This window comes from Mobula hypostoma, chromosome 8 (assembly GCF_963921235.1).
Source record: "Mobula hypostoma chromosome 8, sMobHyp1.1, whole genome shotgun sequence".
In the NCBI taxonomy this organism is placed as follows: domain Eukaryota; kingdom Metazoa; phylum Chordata; class Chondrichthyes; order Myliobatiformes; family Myliobatidae; genus Mobula; species Mobula hypostoma.
Genome location: NC_086104.1, coordinates 147832029 through 147848858, shown reverse-complemented (window position 1 = coordinate 147848858; position 16830 = coordinate 147832029). Strand labels below are relative to the sequence as shown.

At 43.8% G+C, this 16830-nt stretch overlaps 1 protein-coding gene across 5 annotated transcripts in view; it reads left to right on the top strand.

The window, feature by feature from the left end:
• The window catches only part of LOC134351032 (dihydropyrimidinase-related protein 2), a 67613-nt gene that overhangs the window by 37029 nt on the left and 13754 nt on the right, over window positions 1–16830 (top strand). For all 5 annotated transcript variants that reach the window (XM_063057016.1, XM_063057017.1, XM_063057018.1 and 2 more), the window contains exons 7-10: window positions 1126–1194; window positions 4728–4848; window positions 11786–11942; window positions 14775–14916. In XM_063057016.1, coding sequence (XP_062913086.1) covers window positions 1126–1194; window positions 4728–4848; window positions 11786–11942; window positions 14775–14916 — 489 coding nt within the window. The remainder of the gene's footprint in view (window positions 1–1125; window positions 1195–4727; window positions 4849–11785; window positions 11943–14774; window positions 14917–16830) is intronic.

Genomic DNA, 16830 nt, shown 5'->3' with positions numbered 1-16830 from the left:
GACTCATTCTAGAGCTTAATGGCTGAGGATAAGAATGAACTCATTTAGGTCTCTTTGGAGCAGTGCAGTTGTCTTATCAGCCCATGTCTGAATGTAGTGTAGGTCTTTCTCCATGTAGGTATAGGCTGCTTTATTGCTGACGAGCTGTCACTGGAACTGAATATTACGCACTCATCAAATGTCATTTTCCACTCCTCCTCTGCCAGCTTCTGATCTTGTAATGGACAGAAGGGCAATGGCGAAGGAGCTCAAGATGACTGGGCCTAGGACAGTTCCTGAAAAGCTTCAGCAGGGGTGTCTTTGGAGAGAAAAGGAACAATTACAGACAAAGTTTATTTTTCACAAGTACATAGGAAGATACCGTGAAATGCGTCACTTGCATCAATGACCAGCACAGTCTGAGGATGAGCTGGGGGCAGGCCGCAAGTGTTGCCACGCTATTGGCGCCAACATAGCGTGCCCACAATTTCCTAACGCACACATCTTTGGGAAGTGGGAGGCAACTGCAGCACCCATAGGGGAGAATGAACAAATTCCTTATAGACAGGTGGGAAATGAACCTTAACATGAGGAAATCTGCAGATGCTGGAATTTCAAGCAACACACACAAAAGTTGCTGGTGAATGCAGCAGGCCAGGCAGCATCTCTGGGAAGAGGTACAGTCGATGTTTCGGGCCGAGACGTCCTGACGAAGGGTCTTGGCCCGAAACGTCGGCTGTACCTCTTCCTAGAGATGCTGCCTGGCCTGCTGCGTTCACCTGCAGCTTTTGTGGGAAATGAACCTTGATCGGCAAGCGCTGGCACTGCAAAGCCTTACACTAGCCGCTACACTACCATGTCGCCCTGTGCAGACAGCTGAGGTTTTGGGCTCAGATCGTTCATCTAGACCGCAGTTCACCAGTCAGGTGAAGGATGTTGCCCCTGAAGTGCCTAATGACCATTTCCCACTTGCCCCTCCCACCCCACCCCGGTACACACTCTCGATGCCTGACCCACTGAGTTCCTCCTGCAGCTTGCTTTCTGCCGTCAGATTTCAGTATCCGCGGTCCTTTCTTCTCCAGCTGTCCTAACAATATTGCAAGCCTTGCATTGACTGTACCTTAACCCCTGTGCTCCCCATTCCAGGAACAGCAGAGGATTCTTGCTCTGGGTATCACCGGACCCGAAGGCCATGTGCTAAGCCGACCAGAAGAGGTAAGAGTTTATATCATCGGAGAAGTATGCGGTGTTGAAATGGGCTTGTCAGTCCACTGGGTCTCGCCAACCCTCGAAGTCCCATTTACACTAATCTTAATTTAATTCCCCCACCTTTCAAGAGAATTTATTGTCATTCTTGATTACACGCGTGTAAAGGAGAACAAAATAATTGTTACGCCGGGTCTGATACAGCATAAAGAAAACTATAATAAAAAAAAGCACTAAATATAAAAGCAATCCTATAAAACTTAATGTACAGGTAACTTTTGAGTGTGGCCATATATATGTAAAATTAGCTTATGTACATGGATACTCTCTACTGCCTGTTAAGCCCGTTAGGGCAGCAATGAAAGTCCTCCATTTCTGGCAGTGTTCAGAACTTCCTTCGTCGTGTCTGTAGCTCAGTTTGCACTACTGTCAGTTGTGCAAGTCCCAGGTGGAGACTCAGGAATACCGTCACACTCTGATGTAGAAGGATCCTTCATTGCTGTTTCCATAACAGTTTTGTTTTATCAGTCAGGGTCGTTAGCCCTGAGCTGAACCCCTGAACCTGGAGGACCGGTGGACCACATTTAGTCTGGCCTCTACTCTTTGACCTGTTTGGCATGGGTGACTCTACCAAGAGCCGAAGCATAAAGCCCTGACTCCAGCCAGCATAGCTCTCCAGGTGAATGAGGCATGCAAACCTCCAAACCCATCAACATGGTTGTGGTCCTTCTGGAGGATATACATAGACGATTTGTATATAAAGTGATGGCAGTTTCCACAGTTCCCTTCAGCATCTACTATTCACACGCACATTAGGGGACGATTTATATCGGCCAATATAATGTGCGAGAGAGAGTTCAGACTTTACAGAGATTGGAGGTGAGGATTGGACTCAGTCCCTTTAGATTCACTACTGTGGATATATTACACAAAATGCTGGAAGAACTCAGCAGATCAGGCAGCATCTATGGAAATTAATAAACAGTGGAAGTTTCGGGCTGAGGCCCTTTCTCAGGACTCTTGAGTCTCAGCCTGAAACGTCGACTGATTATTCATTTCCGTAGATGCTGCTTAAGCTGCTGAGTTCCTCCAGCATTTTGTGCGTGTTGCTCTGGATTTCCAGCATCTGCAGACTTTCTCTTGTGGATATATTAGTTGTGTCACTATGTTGCCCTATTGGCTTTCTGAATTATTCATTGTATCTGAATGTTATAGTTCTATGTTTCCAGGTACTAGGACGATTGTACCACCATATTCTGAATTTTCAACCCATTTGAAAGATAATTGCTATTTTCATTTGTCCTTTTAGAGTGGATAATCTTACATTTTCCCACATTATACTTTAAAGATTCAGAGTACATTTATTATCAAAGTATGTATGTAGTGTACAACCCTGTGATTTGTCTTCCCGCAGACAGCCATGACACAAAGAAACACTACGGTCAAACACCCAACACACACAAAAACGAGCAAATCGTGCAAATGGCAAAAAATGAGCGAATGACACACAGGATATTAAACAGCATACCGCATAGTCCTCGAAACATTCTAGGAATGTTCAGCGTAGTTCATTTCCATTCAATTTAGTGCTGTGTCGTTTGTTGACTGCTCCTGATTAAAATTCTGCACAATAGCAATAAAAAAGAACAGCAAGAAAGACATATAACATGAATGGCAGAGACGTCTAAATAGGGGCCCAATCCACGAACCGTGCCAATCAAACCTTGCCCAAGACCTAAGGCTTTGCCCCTTCCTCTGGCAGGCAGAAAGCAAGGGGGAGAGGGAGACCGGTCAAACACAGGCAGACGGCTCTAATCACCCGCTTGCCTTCTGCTTCTGTCCTCGTTGATGGAAATCTCGTTCAACACTTTAATCAACGAGAAATAGAGCTGATTGTGGGTTCATGCTCTGGCATTAGGCCACGCAGTCCGTTCTCTATCATGGTACATTGCCCTGGAGACAGCAAAAATGCCAGATCACTCAGTAGGCCCAAAAACACATAACCAAAACGTATATTCATCAGTCCATTATCTTTCCCCTCACTTATCATATCCATATCCCTTTGCAGGCTGTTTAATTTCTCCTTAAATCTCGCAAGCTAAACTTTATGTGGCCTCGGTAAAGCAGCTAGCATGTTCCGTTACCTTGCCCCACACAGCTTGGATGTTATCTCTTCATAATCCTCTCCCCTCCCCACCCAGTCGGGTGGAAGATATAAAATCCTGTGTCACCAGGTTCCAGGACAGCTTCTGTCCCATTGTTAGAAGACTGTTGAATGGTCCACTGGTACTGTAGGATGGATTCTTGACCTTGCCCACCTTAATGTCTACCTGCACTGCACTTTCTCAGTAGCTGTAACACTATACTCTGCATTCTAGTCTTGTACTACCTCAGTACACCGAGGTAGTGAAATTTTCTCTATGGATGGCATGCAAAGACAAGTTTCTCCTTGTATCTATATGGCACGGTAGTGTAGTGGTTAGTGCAATGCTTCACTGTACTGGTGACCCATGATCAATTCCCGCCTGCAGCCTGGAAGGAGTTTGTACCTTCTTCCTGTGACTACGTGGGTTTCCTCCGGGTGCTCAGGTTTCCACCCACGCTCCAAAGACATGCGGGTTGGTAGGTCATTGTAAGTTATCCCATGATTAGGCTGTGATTAAACCGGGGGAATTGCTGGACAGCTCGAAGGGCTGGATGATCCTGCTTGCACTGTATCACTATAAGTAAATAAAAATGACAATAATAAACCAATTTACCAGTTTAATGATTATAAAGACATGAGTCTCCAGCATTAGTCCCTGTGGTACCAGACCAGCTACTGAAAGTCAATCTGCAAGTAGTCCATTGATCTTGACTGTTTGTCCACTCTCTTATCCCAGCCATTGTATTTTCTCTGATGTCAGTCTATCTGTGCAGCAATAGCTAAACGTGGCCTCTGATGCAATGCTTTCTGGAATTCTAAACGCACTCACTACATCTATTTGTTTCACTTTCAGTGTGGAGTCAGGTTGGGCAGGCCAATCTAACGATGGACTGAGTGGTCTCCCTTGGTTATGGATGTTAGGACCATAAGACATTGGAGCAGAATTAGGCTATTCGGCCTAACACATCTGATCCACCTTTCCATTATTGCTGAATTGTTGTCCCTCTCAACCTATTCTCCTGACTTCTCCCCGTAACCTTTGACACACCTACTAATTAAGAAGCTATTAACCTACGCTTTAAATATACCCACTGACTTGGCATCCAAGCTGTCTGTGACAATGAATTCTTCTGGTTAAAGAAATTCCTCCCATTCCTGTTCTAAAGGGACATCCTTCTATTTTGAAGCTGTAACCTCTGGTCCTAGACTCCTCCAGTACAGGAAGCATCTTCTCCACATTCACTGTATCTAGGCCTTTCCACAATTGATAGGTTTCGATGAGATCTTCCTCCCCCCATCCCCCCCAAACCTCCAAATTCATAGAAACTCTAGTGAGTACAGGCTCAGAAAATGGTGGCAACATGCTGTCATCAGGATGTTCTCTGTATCTCCACAGGTGGAGGCGGAAGCAGTGAATCGGGCCATCACTATTGCGAACCAAACTAACTGTCCGCTCTATGTGACCAAGGTAATGAGCAAGGCAGCAGCTGATATCATTGCCCAGGCAAGGAAGAAAGGTGAGTGGTTGAGCTAAATTCAGACCCAGTGTTTTTGAATCCCATCTTGAGAGCTTGTGAAATAGTGGTACAAATATTAAAACAGATTGATTGCAACCTTTTCTGTTTCTGACTCGGTAGACAATCTCTCCATGACCTCCTTCCTTTCTGCAACTGTGACACTGTCCCTAATTAGCAATTCCACTCCTCCACCTCTTCTACCTCCCTCCCTATCTCTTTAGAAACATTTAAACCAGGGGTTCCCAACCTTTTTGATGCCATGGACCCCTACCATTAACTGAAGGGTTTGTGGACCCCAGGTTGGGAACCCCTGATCTAAACCCTGGAACATTCAGCAGTTATGATTGTATAATTATGGTTCAAGTTTTTGCGTGACCATAGTGATGATAAGGACTAATTTTTTTTTGAAAAGAATGAACGAATGTACATTCAGTGGCCACTTTCTTCAGTCTTCTTGTACACCTTGTTAATGCAGATATCCAATTGGCCAACTATGTGGCAGCAACTCAATGCACCAAAGTATGCATTCATGGTCAAGAGGTTCAATTGTTGTTCAGACCAAACAACATGGAGAAGAAATATGATCAAAGTGACTTTGACCGTGGAATGATTGTCGGTGCCAGATAGGGTGGTTTGAGTATTTCAGAAACTGCTGGTCTCCTGGGATTTTCACACACAACAGTCTCTGGCCTTTACAGGGGATGTGCAAAAAAAAAAACAAAAAACACCCAATAAGCGGCAGTTCTGTGGGCAAGGCGGCCTTGTTCATGAGAGAGGTCAGGGGAGAATGGCCAGACTGCTTCAAGTTGACAGGAAGGCAATAGTAACTCAAATAACCATGCATTACAATAGAAGTGTGCAAAAGAGCATTTCTGAATGCATGACGCACTGATCCTTGAAGTAGATGGGATACAGCACCAGGAGACAGAGGGATTTTTGAGTTTTGGACATATACAGTTAGGAGTAACTTTGGTTACCTGTCTTCACATCTGAATACGTATTGTAGATTTAATTTGGAGTGTAGCTCTGAACAATGGGTTCCTAAAATCCGTGAATCCCAGACCACACAATGCTGATTAAAATTCATTTGGATGTCTGTGGTGTGGATGTGGATCGGGAGGTGTGAAGGTTGTATGTAGTTTCAAAGAAAGCATTGTCCATACACTATAAATATGGAATTGTCCTTCGATGTTTGGCACATAACGAGCCCCACGTTGGGCCAGGAGACCTTTCAACCAGAAGAGTCTCTATATGATTCCTGCTGTACCTTGTTTTATCAAATACAGCAGTTCCTTGTATCTACTAGTGATTTTCTCCGGTGACTTCATTCACGCAACAACAAGGACCATGACCTTACCCTGAGTGACTACTTTGTTAGCTACAGGAGGTATCTAATAAAGTGGCCACTGAATGTACAGTATATGGCTGCCAAATATATAGATTTCTGAAGGGCATTCACTGACATTCCCAAGAATAGACTTTTAATAGTGCAACTAACGCTAAAGAAATTGTAAGTAAATTATTTGTCTCTGAAAATTTGTATGAGCTGCAGGATATGGAGAATATGGATACTAATTCTGAGCTCTAAGTAGCAGGAGGTGCTGCATTAAGGCATTCTACGGAGATCTGTCTTGGGACTGTAGTTACAAATTTGCTAGTTGGTGTAATTGTTATCACGTGGATGGAAGTATAAAATTATAAAGAGATACTAATAGTTTCATTGTGAAAGAAAGAACCTTTCTGGTCCCCTTGTGTCCTGGAAAAGAGACATGCAATTTCAAAGCAGCTGTTGTATCCCCTTCAGAATATTGCAAGTATTTATGACCAAGACAATACTGTTCCTCGTAATGAGAAACATCACCGGCATATGTTGCGAAATTTGTAAAATTTATAGCAGCTGTACAATGAAATACATTGTACCGAAAGAAGCTGTAGAGGGTTGTAAATCTAGTCAGCTCCATCTTGGGTACTGGCCTACAAACTTCCCAGGACACCTTTAGGGAGCAGTGTCTCAGAAAGGCAGCGTCCATTATTAGGGACCTCCAGCACCCTTTTCTCACTGTTACATCAGGTAGGAGGTACAGAAGCCTGAAGGCACACACTCAGCGATTCAGGAACAGCTTCTTCCCCTCTGCCATCTGATTCCTAAATGGACGTTGAACCCTTGGACACGACCTCACTTTTTAAAATATACAATATTTCTGTTTTTTTGCACGTTTTAAAAAATCTATTCAATATATGTATACTGTAATTGATTTATTATTATTTTTATTTTATTTATTATTATTATTATTATTTTTTCTTTTCTACATTATGTATTGCATTGAACTGCTGCTGCTAAGGTAACAAATTTCATGTCACATGCCGGCGATAGTAAACCTGATTCTGATAATAAATGGAGAGGGTAAAGTGAATGACAGATATATACATGTCTATTAAATAGTTAGGTTTAAATAAGTATGGCAAAAAAAAAGCAATAAAAACGTAGTGAGGTAGTGTTCAATGTCCATTTAGAAATCGGATGGTCGAGGGGAAGAAGCTGTTTCTGAATCCATGTGTGCCTCTGGCTTCTGTACCTCCTTCCCGATGATAACAATGAGAAGAGGGCATGTCCTGGGTGGTGGGGGTCCTTAACAGTGGACACCACCTTCCTAAGGCACTGCTCTTTAAAGATGTCTTGGATACCAGTACCCATCATGGAGCTGACTAATTTTACAAGCTTCTGTAACTTTGATCTTGTGCAGTAGCCCCAGCCCCATACCAGAAGGTGATGCAGCCAATCAGAACGCTCTCTATGATACATTTGTAGTTTTCGAGTGTTTTAGTTGATAAACCAAATGACCTCAAACTCCTGAAATACCTCCAGAGCTAGAAACCATTGGTGGAAACAAGGTGCCATTCCAATATGTTGGTCTGTGGCTTCCTCTTGTGCCACAATGAGGCCACCCTCAGGGTGGAGGGGCAACACCTTATATTCCATCTGGGGAGCCTCCAACCTGATGGCACGAATATTGATTAGAGAAATCAATATCGATATCAGAGAAATCAAACTGGAAAGAGATTCCAGTTAAACAAAAATATTCCGTCCCCCCTCCCTCTTCTATTCCTCACACTGGCCTCTTACCTCTTCTCACCTGCCTATCACCTCCCCTGGGTAGCCTCCAAAGGTCTACTCTGCTCTCCAATCAGATTCCTTTCTCTCCAGCCTTTACACTTCCTACCCACCTAGCTTCACCTATGATCTTCTAGCTATCCTCCTTCCCCTTTCCCCACCTTTTCATTCTGGCGTCTGGTCCCGAAGAAGGGTCTCAGCCTGAAGAGTCATCTGTTCATTCATTTCTATAGATGCTGCCTGACTTGCTGAGTTCCTCCAGCATTTTGTGTGTGTTGCACTGATCGAAAAGTACAGGTTATTTTTATACTATTTAACTATATGATTGTGCAGAGTTATGACTGTGATTGGCTCTCATTGTTTCCATTCAGTGCTGGTATTAGGAAGTTAGAAAAATAACTCTTCGATATCCATCTTTGGCATCAAATCACTGGGCCTCGTTCCATGCAGGTTGACCTTTAATCCAGCAGGTAGTACACTCAGAACTGACAAGTTCTGGTTCAGTCCCACCTCCAGAAACTCGAGCACAGAAATCTAGACGGACTCTCCTTCTCCATTATACTACTGAGAGCATTGTTGGACAAGATTAGGTCTTGAACCAGGGGTATTTTCTGAGTTCGGTGGACTTGAAGGATCCCACCGGCCCATCTTGAATAAGATTGGGGTTGTTCTACCTATTAATCCAACTAGTATCACTGGGAACAGATCATGTGGTCATCAGTAGATTACTTCTCGTGGGAGCTTGTTGTGTATGAATTGGTGGACTTCTTGTGCTGGAGAAAACTCTTATCTTCAGTGGGCTGTAAGGACGCCACTCTGGAGCCATGTCGACAGCTCTAGTAACAATAAACATCTAAAGGTGGCAGGAATTCAATCCCAGCAGTGTCTTGCCAGACTGGATAGAGCTGGCAGTGTTAGATAGTTGGGTTATGGAACTGAGGTGTTTGAGAGGGAGGTGATTGTGCACTGTTTCCCTTGTCTACCTTGCTTGTACTCCCCACTGAAGATTGTACATGGTGTTGGATCCTTTGCGATCCAAAGGTTCTTCAGAATTCAAGAATCAGGCGTAAAACTTATTGTTGGCGATTTTACTAAGTGCTACAATACAAAGAAGAGAACAACTACTGAAGAAAAATCAGTGTGGTTGTCGCATGCTTAGACTAGATAACACAAACTCCATTGACAACAATTAACCTGTGATATAGCCAGATTCAAGTAGCTTAAGAACTGCTACTGAAAACTAGAAAGATGCAGAAGCAACTGTACAGTACTGCTGGATAATTCACTGAACAATTACATGTGTATAGGTGATACTATATGTAACCCCCTCACCGTGGTTCGTTACAAACTTGGCTTGTTAGTTAACTCTGCCTAACAGCAATGTGACTCAGTGTTGCATGGATAACGGTGAGAAGGCCATCTTCAATAAGCAACACATGTCGAGGGTCGGTAGGATTTGGTTTCCGTCAAACAGGAAAGTTGGGATGTTCCGATGAGGGAGTGAAAATTGTGGTGAATGCTGCGTGAGTGCTGTCCCATGCAAAGTTACCATTTACCAGGAAATAACAGACCTCACACTAGCATAAAATTAATGTGGAATAGGGGGAAAAAAGTAAGAGGGCCCATTACAGCTGCACATGAACGATGGAGCTCATTTCTGGAGTAGTCGGGTGCTTTGCTGAACCCACGTTCTGCATTCTCCCTTGAAGACCATCTCGAACAAACTGGCTCTTCCAGGAGTATTGGCACATCCTCCTTGGAACCATTCGTCTGCACAATGCACTTCTTACAACGTGGTCTCTCCTTCGGGTGGGATTCTGCAAGCGTCTTCCCTTGTGCTCCTCTCCGTGCCTTCTTTTCTTCCAACACCCCCCAACCATAGACCCAAAACCAAACCACTGTCCTTCAGAAATTTGATCCTGCCCTGCTCTCTGGAATGTTCCATGGCATCCTACTGGACAGATTTTTACAGTACATTACCAGTCAAGCCCAATTGGCTGACACAACATTCCTAGGCTGAGCAAATGGCTCCTTATTTCACCTGAAGCCAAAACACTAGTCTGTGAAGCTTAACTAACAACACAGTGCATATGCAGAAACGCTGCTAAAATAATGAAACCCCGCTGCCCAAGTCCAGGGAATATACACTCTGGTCCCAGCAAACCAGTGAGATTGAGATGGCTGTCCCACCCCTTACCCCGGTTTGCGTGGATGCCGCGTAATTTGCTACACTGTTACAACTCAGTGTCAAGAAATAACAGACAGCACACTGTATACGATTAAAGGAATTATATTTATGAATGTTAACTAAAGGGTTAGTAAAGACAAGAAAGAAAAAAATGTAAAGGGCCCATTATAATTAAACGGCCAAATGTGCACAAGTTCTACGACCTGGATAGATAGCTGCAGGAAAATTATTTACAGAGAAACAATGGGGGACAGGACTTCCAAGTTGAAAGAGTATTTATCATCACGGTATATATGAAGTTTATAACCCTGAGATTCATCTCCCCCGCAGACAGCCACGAAACAAGCACTATGGAACGCATTCAAAGAGAAACATCAACTCCCTGTGCAAAGAAAACAAATTGTGCAAATGCCAACAGGAACATCACCCCTCCTACACGCACAAAAACAAAAAAGCAAATTGTGCAAATGGTAATTAGGAAGAGCGAAAACACATAATATAAAACACAAAATCAAAAGAGTCCATATTCTGTTCAGTTTAGTGTTCATTACCTGCAGGCCATCCTAATGTGAACTACAGTCCAATCCACAAACCACAGACCCAGAACTTCAGTATCATCCTTCAACAGCAACGAGGAGAGAGAGACCATTCGAACGCAGGGACCTTCCCTTGGGAGCTGTGAGCAAGAGTGAGAGAGAGACTGTCACAGGCAGACTCCTTCCTCCGGTATCAGCCAGTGAGAGGCTGATAGACTGTGCTGAACACTGGCTCACCTTCCACACTCACTGCGATGCTGCGATGTTTTCAATCTTCCTTGATGCTTTAGTCGGCAAGAAATGGAGTCAATCATGGGCTCGTGTCCTGTCTCTGGGCTTCTTGGCCTTCAGAACCTTCTCGGTGACAGCAAAGCACCAGATCGCACAATTAGCCTGAAAACACATCATATACAAATTGTAGATCACAGGCACCAACAGTACCAGAACTACATTTGAACGAAATAGAAGATGTCAAAGAAGTGGAAGAAACAGCTTTGTGGACGCTTTGGAGGATGGCGCCGTAGGAGCATTGTTCTATGGCACCATCATCTTCCAGTCCTTTGAGTTGAATAGCCTTCTCTCTACACCTCTGTGCAATTTGAACAAAAGCTTAACTTTTATCAATTGCTTTTAAATTCACAATTGAGGAATTTTTCTCAAGGATCACCATGTACATTTACATGTATTAGGAATTAGCTGTAGTCTGTTGGTGCGACATGCAAAAAAAATTCAACATTTATAAATTATTATATGAAAATAATTGTCTTTAGTCCAAATGAAGGGTCCAATCTATTAGTGCATTGAAAAAGTCCTGAATAATTGCCTGCTTTATTCTAATCAGGGAATCTCCCTCATGAAGCATCTGCTCCTGACATCACTGGATAGGTGAAACAGAGACTCAATGATCAGTGAAATTCTGTCCATTTAACTTGAGGTCTATCTGGATGAGCATTAGGATTGGAAAGCATAAAAGTTCATGGACCGGGTGCCAATAAATGGGGATTAATGATGGTTGACGTGGTGGGCCAAAGGTGTTTTGTGCTCTGTAACTCTGATTCAGTGATTCAAAGCCTTGATATAAGCATTGACATTTCCCAACAGGTACAGTTGTGTACGGAGAACCAATCACTGCGAGTTTAGGCACCGATGGATCCCATTATTGGAGCAAGAACTGGGCAAAGGCTGCTGCCTTCGTGACTTCCCCTCCTCTGAGCCCCGATCCGACCACCCCAGACTATCTGAACTCCTTGCTGTCCTGGTATGTTGAACTTTGAACTTTAAATGTGTTAGGCTAACTATTTTTACAGCAGAAGTAAAGTAACCAGTTGAAACAGAATCTCCAATTAAGGTGTTCTAGGGGTTAAATTTTGGACTGTCTTCACTCAACCATTTCTGTTGCAATGACAAATCAAAAACTGCGGTGTGGTGCTAAAATGGTTCTGTTATTGGTTGTTTTTTGGAGGGCTGGGCTATTAATATGCAGGTACTAGTTTCAATAGTTTACCCCTTTCTGCTCTACTTCCCACCCACACACCCCTACTCCACGTTGAATTTTAATTTGGGTAAATTAAGTTTGGTGCATTGACTGTGGAACATAATATTTTGTTGTTAAAAAATCAATCTCATTTATTAGTGATCCTTGTCTTGTTTGGCCTGTGTGACTCAAGAGCACAGCAATATAGCTGAGTCTTCATGATTACTTTGCTCCTGAAGCCCATTAGTTGGTTACTTTGAGGGGTGGCAGCTCGCACTCCTGAGATCGTCTCCATTTGGACACTGGGTCGTCAGGTCATGGAACGATGTCCCAAGAGCTCCTGATGGAAGTTAAGACACTAAAAAAGTAAGGGATGTAGATAGGAAACCTTTATACAAAGGCTTATGGAGAAATAGTATTGATAAGGTAATATTGACAAAGGATGCACAGACTCAAATCCGAAAAGGCCAGTGTGATGAGACATTTTTCATTGATTGGAGTGAGAATTTGGAATGGGATTTTGGGGGTGGATGTGGAAAGGTGCTGGGTACCAACAAAGTTCCAAGAGATTCTGCAGATCCTGCATATGCTGAGCAATGCACACAAAGTACTGGAGGAACTCAGCATCTATGGGGCAAAATAAACAGTTGAAGTTTCAGGTCAGGAGTCTTCATCAAGACTGGTGAAGGGTCTCCATCTGAAGCGTTGACGAGACGCTTCACCAGTCCTCATTGAGAGTTTCAACCTGAAACATTAACTGTTTATTCCTCTCCATAGTTGCTACCTGACTTGCTGAGTTCCTCCAGTATTCTGTGTGTGTTGACCAGTAAGGTCCCAGTTAGTACATGAATGATTTTGGAGGAGGGAATTATGCTGCCCAAGAGTAACACTGGGGGTTTGTGGAGGTTGGGTTTTGGAGTGGTGATGCATTTGCTTATTCCTCCAGCTCCTGCAGTAGAACTCGCAGACCTGTGACTGTGAATTGGTTCCTAATTCACTCTGTCAGTCACTGGCTCAAGGTCGGCAAGTCTACGGGGATGCTTCCCTCTGCCCTTTCAGTTCACAGGAACCCAGGCATTGCTGGACCATCTGTCCTTTCTGATAAGTTGGTCGAGCCGAAGTTTACTGAACTTCAAATGATTACATTGAGAGAGATTTGAGATTATTGACAGAACAATTGGTCTAGAACTCTTTCCTGAAGCCTCAGGTTAACATATAAAGTGTGTTTGTTGTCTCTGGGCCTGTCCTTGCTGTATTTTAGAAAAATGAGGGAGGATCTCAGTGAAACCTGTTGGATATTGAAAGGCTGAGATAGAATGGACGTGGAGAGGATGTTTCCGATAGTGGGGGAGTCTAGGACCAGAGGACTCAGCCTCAGAATTGAGAGATGCCCATTTAGAATGGAGATGAGGAAAAGTTTCCTTAGTCGGAGGTTGGTGAATCTATGGAATTCATTGTCACAGACTTCTGCAGGCCAAGTCATTGGGTATGTTTAAGGTGGAGGTTGATGTTTTTCATTACTCAGGGCGTTAAATGTTATGGGGAGAAGGCAGGAGAATGGGGCTGAGAGAGATAATAAGTCACCTGTGATGGAATGGTGGAGCAGATTTGATGGGCTGAATGGCCTAATTATGCTCCAATGTCTTGTAGAGCCAAGGGGCACAAATCTCTGGACAGGAGTGTCATTGGGTTGTGATGAGGAGCAACTCTGGCACACAGGAGTGTGAATGTTTGCACTTTCCTAGCCTTGATCTTCTGCTGTTGAATTTACTCATGTATGAGGTTGATGGGCTGTTGGGATCAATGGATCTGCGAATTGGTGAAGAGATGGACGAAGTATGGGATCGGCCATCCCCTTGGCGGAGCAGGTGGGATACTCAAGCTCCTGGACCTGCCCCTCCATGCCCTCAATAGAGAGTGTGCCAATTGTTCAAGGTTCAAATTTATTACCAAAGTACAAACATGTAACCATTTACTACCCTGAGGTTTCTTTTCTTGCAGGCAAATTCAATAAATCTATAATAGAATAACAACCATAATAGAATCAAAGAAGGACTACGCCAACGTTGGTGTTCAACCAGTGTGCAAAAGACAACAAACTCTGCAAATACAAAAATAAAGAACAAATAATAATAAATAAGTAAGCAATAATTATAGAGGGTGGGCACGTGGCCAGGTGGTTAAGGCATTGGACTAGCAACCTGAAGGTCGTGAGTTCGAGCCCCAGCCGAGGCAACGTGTTGTGTCCTTGAGCAAGGCACTTAATCACACATTGCTCTGTGACGACACTAGTGCCAAGCTGTATGGGTCCTAATGCCCTTCCCTTGGACAACATCGGTGTCGTGGAGAGGGGAGACTTGCAGCACGGGCAACTGCTGGTCTTCCATACAACCTTGCCCAGGCCTGCGCCCTGGAGAGTGAAGACTTTCCAGGCGCAGATCCATGGCCTCACAAGACTAACGGATGCCTTTTTTTTAAATTATAAAGGACATGAGATGATGAGTTCCTGAAAATGAGTCCATAGGTTGTGGGAACATTTCAATGATGGGGCAAGTGAGTGTCAGCATGTGCAATGTGACTCCTCCCCCCACTGAGTCTTGTCACTCCTTTCTCCAGTGGCGATCTGCAGGTTACCGGCAGTGCTCACTGCACCTTCAACACCTCCCAGAAGGCTGTCGGGAAGGACGACTTCACCATGATTCCAGAAGGCACCAATGGGATCGAGGAGCGGATGTCCATCGTGTGGGACAAGGCTGTGGTGAGTGCCCAGAGACATCACAGAACTATGAAGTGTTGGGGAGGATCCTGAGAGACGGTGGGGTGCGGTCATGAGGATGGCCGTCAAAGGAATGAGTGCAGGAATTATAGGGATCCCTACATTGAAAGGGAACTTCTAATGCGGACGTCAATGAGACGACTGGCAGGCTTGGAACAGCCGTGCATAGAAGGTCAGGATATTGGGGATGACTCTGAAAGGGTGAAATGCTTGTGCAAAAGCTTTTGTAGGAAAAGACACTGGGAATTGGAAGATGTCCCAGTCAGCAGTGGGGCAGTAATGCAGTCTGAAGATGGTTATCCATAGTGCAAGTCAATTGGGTCCATACCAAAGTAGATGGCTCCTGCAGTCAGTGTTCTTACCATCAACTCTCTTTGTCATTTTGGAGAACAGCGAACATTTGTTGCCAGCCAGGATGAAAAATTACAGAAGGCAAACAAAGAACAGGAGAAGTCTCCTTATACCAAACTGCTGCCTGGTGTGGTGTCTCTCATGTGCACTGCGATAGGGAGTGGTACCTGCAGTACTGGTAGTTTCCTTGATTGAAGCCAGTATCGTGCATTAAGTTGTGCTTGCAGAAAGTAAAATGTTGGTGGTTTGAATATTAATCGATGTGGACAAGTTACATTAGTGATGGGGCAGAACATCAGTATATTGATATTTAGAACTAGGGATCATGGGTTAAGGGTGAACGGTGAAATATTTAAGAGGAACCTGAGGGGGACCTTCTTCACTCAGACTGTGGAACAAGCTGCCAATGGAAGTGGTGGTCTGTTTGCAATATTTAAGAGAAAATTGGATAAGTATGTGGATGGAAGGGTTATGGAAGGCTATGGTCCAGGTGCAGATTGATGGGACTAATGAATCATAGTTTGGCACAGACTAGATCAGGGGTTCCCAACCTGGGGTCCGAGGGCCCCGTGCTTAATGGTATTGGTCCATGGCATGAAGAAGATTGGGAACCCCTGGGCTAGGTGTTTCTGTGCTGTAGTGTTCTATCACTCTGTCAGTATAGACTAGTTGGTTCAATTTCCTGTTTCTGGGCTGTAATTGCTTCATGTTTGAATGTAATGCTGCCTGCAGATAGTGAATGACACAGCACTAGATTGAACTGAACTGTGCTGAATTGAATATCCTTGGACTCTTGATTTTGTGTTCTTATATTCTGTGTTTGTTGCCATTTGTGTGATTTGTTGCTTTTTTTGCACATGGAGGTGTTTGATGTTTTTCTTTGAATGGATTTCATGGGTTTCTTTGTTTTGTGGCTGTCAGAGGGGAAAACAAATCTCGGTTGTATACTGCATACATACTTTGATAATAAATGTATTTTGAATCTTTGGATGGTTGGGAATATTATGCATCGAGTCTAGTATGATTTTTCTCTGGGATATATCTGCACACAGGATCAGTGATCCTTGTGGTTACTATGATCAAAGAATTATTAGATGCGAGAGAAGGCACTCAGTGGGAGAACCCTTTATCATGTGCATCCCTAGTGCGATACAGTGTGTATTAATTGGGCATGTTGTAAAGTGGTAGCTGTAAGGCTATGCCAGCAAACTTCTCAACATATCCACACAGATGAGTTGACAACCGCTCTCAAAACTCTGAACTTTTTAATCCATCTGGGGTTGACTTGTTAAACCCAAGCTTCATTTAGAGCGTATTTTAGTCTAACGGTATGGGAAATATCATGGCCAAGGTTCGGGATTTGGTATCTGAAATGCTGTTGTAGGATTAGCATAGCTCTACCTGATGTTCACTTTGTGACTGCTTCATACTACCATCAGGAAGGAGGTACACAATTCAGGGACAGCTTCTTCCCCTCTGCCATTTGATTTCTGAATGGATATTGAACCTATGAACACTACCTCACTACGACTTTCTATTTTAAAT